This window comes from Phalaenopsis equestris, unplaced genomic scaffold, assembly GCF_001263595.1.
Source record: "Phalaenopsis equestris unplaced genomic scaffold, ASM126359v1 Scaffold222450, whole genome shotgun sequence".
Taxonomy (NCBI): domain Eukaryota; kingdom Viridiplantae; phylum Streptophyta; class Magnoliopsida; order Asparagales; family Orchidaceae; genus Phalaenopsis; species Phalaenopsis equestris.
This window is the reverse complement of record NW_018240618.1, coordinates 1-3303: the sequence shown is the minus strand read 5'-3', so window position 1 is coordinate 3303 and position 3303 is coordinate 1. Positions and strand designations below refer to the sequence as shown.

The following is a 3303-nucleotide window of genomic DNA, read 5'->3' as shown; positions in this document are numbered from 1 at the left end:
GGTCCTATCGTTTGGGTGCTGATGTGTAGATGTTAGCCCTCAGGTGAGGGGAATGTTGGAGCTCCGAATTGAGACCCTATATCCTCTCAGTCTAGCCGCAAAATCAGTAACCAAGCATAGGATTAGTCAATGTTCTTTATGCCTGCACCAAAAGGTAAAGAATAGGTATGGTTCTATTTGGCACAATATAAATTGAACGTTGTTGTAGTTGAAGTATTTCTTTTTATTAAATCTTAGTCCGTAGTATTCTATTTCTCGCTGTGGAATCGATATCTAGGACTCCATTAGAGCCATATATTACTTGAGCGATACGTATACTTGCATTGACAAATTCGACTTTAACATTATTGAATATTATATCTATACATCTTTATTAAATCAAACATATATATAAAGTTGCAGTCAAGTTTTTGGCATCGTTGCTGGAATTTAATCTTCTAGTAGCGTCATCAAATTTTTGTAATTGTTGATTTACAAAAAGGTCGGTCAATATTGTAAGATTTTATTAAGTGTCCCCTTAAATCAGAAGCATGACATTTTTGAATAATTTGTTGAGTTTCTTCCATAAGTACACATCTTTTAGTAATTTGATCCTTACATGGTTTATATAGATATGGGTCATCCCAAAAGTAAAATCTTGCATCATGCTTAAATTTCCTTTGTTGTGGTTATGTTAAACCATAGGGTAAAATGTGACTAACTATGTAAATAACTATGTCAACATACCATGGAACACGTTCTTTAATTACAATATATAATTTTTTATCAAGAAAATATTCATTAATTTCATTTTCATTCTATTCTGAATTTTAACGTTCAAGCCTAGATAGATGATCAACAATATGATTATTAGTTCCCTTCCTATCTACTACCTCATAGTAAAATTCTTGCATAAGAAGGACCCATCTGATTAACCTTAGTTTTGCATCCTTCTTCAACATCAGATATTTAATAGCAGAGTGATCTGTATGCACTATACATTTAGTTCCAGTAAGATAAGACCTAAATATATCAAAAAGCATATACTATTGCTAATAACTCTTTCTCCATAGTAGTATAATTAATTTGAGCTTCATTAAAAGTTTTAATAGAATAATATATTATTTTTGAAAATTCTATCATATTATTGTCCTAAAACAACCCCAATAGCATAATTACTTGCATCACACGTCAACTCTAATGGTTTCCCCCAATCAAGTGAAACGTGAAACAATAATAGAAGCACTGATTATTTTTCTTTTAATAACTCGAAGGCATTTAGGCACTTTTGATTAAAATCAAATAAAGCATCTTTTTCTAAAAGTTGGCATAGAGGCTTAGTAACTGATATATCCATCCAAAAAACAAAAATAAATGTAGTCTTTTCTTAATTCTCAGGAGTTATATGAATTTGGTGATAACCGATATATCCATCCAAAAAGCAAAAATATATGTGCTTTGCTAGCTTGTCTAACATTTGATCTAGAAAAGGAAACAGAAAGTGATCTTCCCTAACGGTGAGATTTAATTTTCAATAATCAATGCAGATTTGTCATCCAGTTACTTGTAAAGTAGGAATTAATTCATTCATTTCATTAACAGATATAGTCACTCCCCTTTTCTTAGGAACATAGTGGATAGGAATAACCCAAACACTATCTGAAATAGGATAAATAATTTTAGCAAGTAACCACTTTATAATTTCTTTTGTAACAACTTCTTTCATTATAGGATTTAGTCTCCTTTAAGGATTATCCCCCGGCGTATAATTCTCTTACATTAAGATTTGGTGCATACAAATTGAAAGATTGATTTCTTTAATATCAACTATCATCCATCCAAAATATTTCCTATAATTCTTTAAAATTTCCATTAATTTATATTCTTCATCTTCAGTCAGGTCTGAGGATATTATAACAGGAAATATAGAAGAGTTCCCTAGAAAATCATACTTTAAATGCACATGTAGAACTTTCATCTCTAGTTCATGTAGTTTTTCCAATGAAGGACTAAAAGATTTGATGTTTTCACTCGTGTCAATCTTCGGTTTCCCGAACGATATCTGCTGTATCACGGCCGTCGTTCGGACGCAGCTCGAGCGAGACTAATGTGATAATCTGATGGAGATAGCGCGGGAAGAAAACAGAAGGAAAGAGACCTAGCACGTGAAGAACCGGAAGATGATGGAGCCTGGTGCCCATAGATAGAGGCGAACAGGAGGGAGGGGGACGGAGATTGCGCTCCCTGAGATGAAACGGGAATTGGTTTAGGATGATTTATTTGAAATATCTAAAATTTGGATTTATACTTAATTTATTCTCTATAATATTTTATATGATGTGGAGAAAAAAAACAAATTATTTTGCAGTGCAAATGCAATAATTGGACGGATTGAACGAGCATCCCCACACCCCTTTTACGTTTCAAATATGCCATTCTGTCCACATCTCCCTTGCGTCTCTTAAACGACATTAGACATGAGGAGGAAAGCGAGTTCATGGACGAATTCCTGGCTGGAGCTCGAGTCGTCGTCAAGTCTTCTCCGGTGACTTTTCCAACCTCCAGCCATTCCTGATAAATAGTCTTACTTCCCCTCACCGTATCTTACCAATGAAGAGAAGATAAGCCAGGCAATGGCGCCTTCCTCTTCTGCTACCCTTTTCCCCCTCCTTATTCCCCTCTTCTTCATCCTCCCTTTAGTTTCACCATCCCAGAGCAGTCCCAACATAACCTTAGGCTCCTCCTTCTCTCCTCAACCGAACAACACCTCAATATGGGCGCTCTCACCATCAGGAGACTTTGCCTTCGGATTCCTCCAACTCGAATCTGGCATGTTCTTGCTCGCCATATGGTTCTCCAAGTTACCCGAGAATACCGTCGTGTGGTCCGCTAACACCAATGATAACGCCGCCGTGGTGCAGGAGGGCTCTCACGCAGAGCTCAGGAGTTCTGGTAGGCTTTCCCTTCTGAATAACGCAGGCCAAGAGGTCTGGTTCGCCGACCCGGGAAGTAATATCGTTACAAATGGAGCCCTGCTGGATAGTGGAAACCTCGTACTTGTCAGCGATTCAATCAACCATGCCTGGCAAAGCTTTGACAATCCCACAGACACCATTCTCCCCACACAATCGATTAGCCAAGGAGGAAAGCTTTCCTCTCGGCTTTCTTCGAGGCCAAATGACTACTCTAACGGGAGGTTTCAGCTTCGCCTTTTGCCAGATGGAAATTTAGTACTGAACACAATTGGCTACCCAACCGAGCTAGCATATGAACGTTATTGGATTAGTAGCAACACTTATCAGGTCGCAGATGACAGAGTCTTCT

At 37.3% G+C, this 3303-nt stretch overlaps 1 protein-coding gene across 1 annotated transcript; it reads left to right on the top strand.

The window, feature by feature from the left end:
* Positions 1–2417: 2417 nt before the first annotated feature.
* Positions 2418–3296, top strand: LOC110037631 (G-type lectin S-receptor-like serine/threonine-protein kinase LECRK3; the record flags this gene model as incomplete). Its single annotated transcript, XM_020742330.1, has 1 exon — positions 2418–3296. A coding segment is annotated over exon 1 (684 nt), but the record flags the coding sequence as incomplete, so codon positions are not given.
* Positions 3297–3303: the final 7 nt, after the last annotated feature.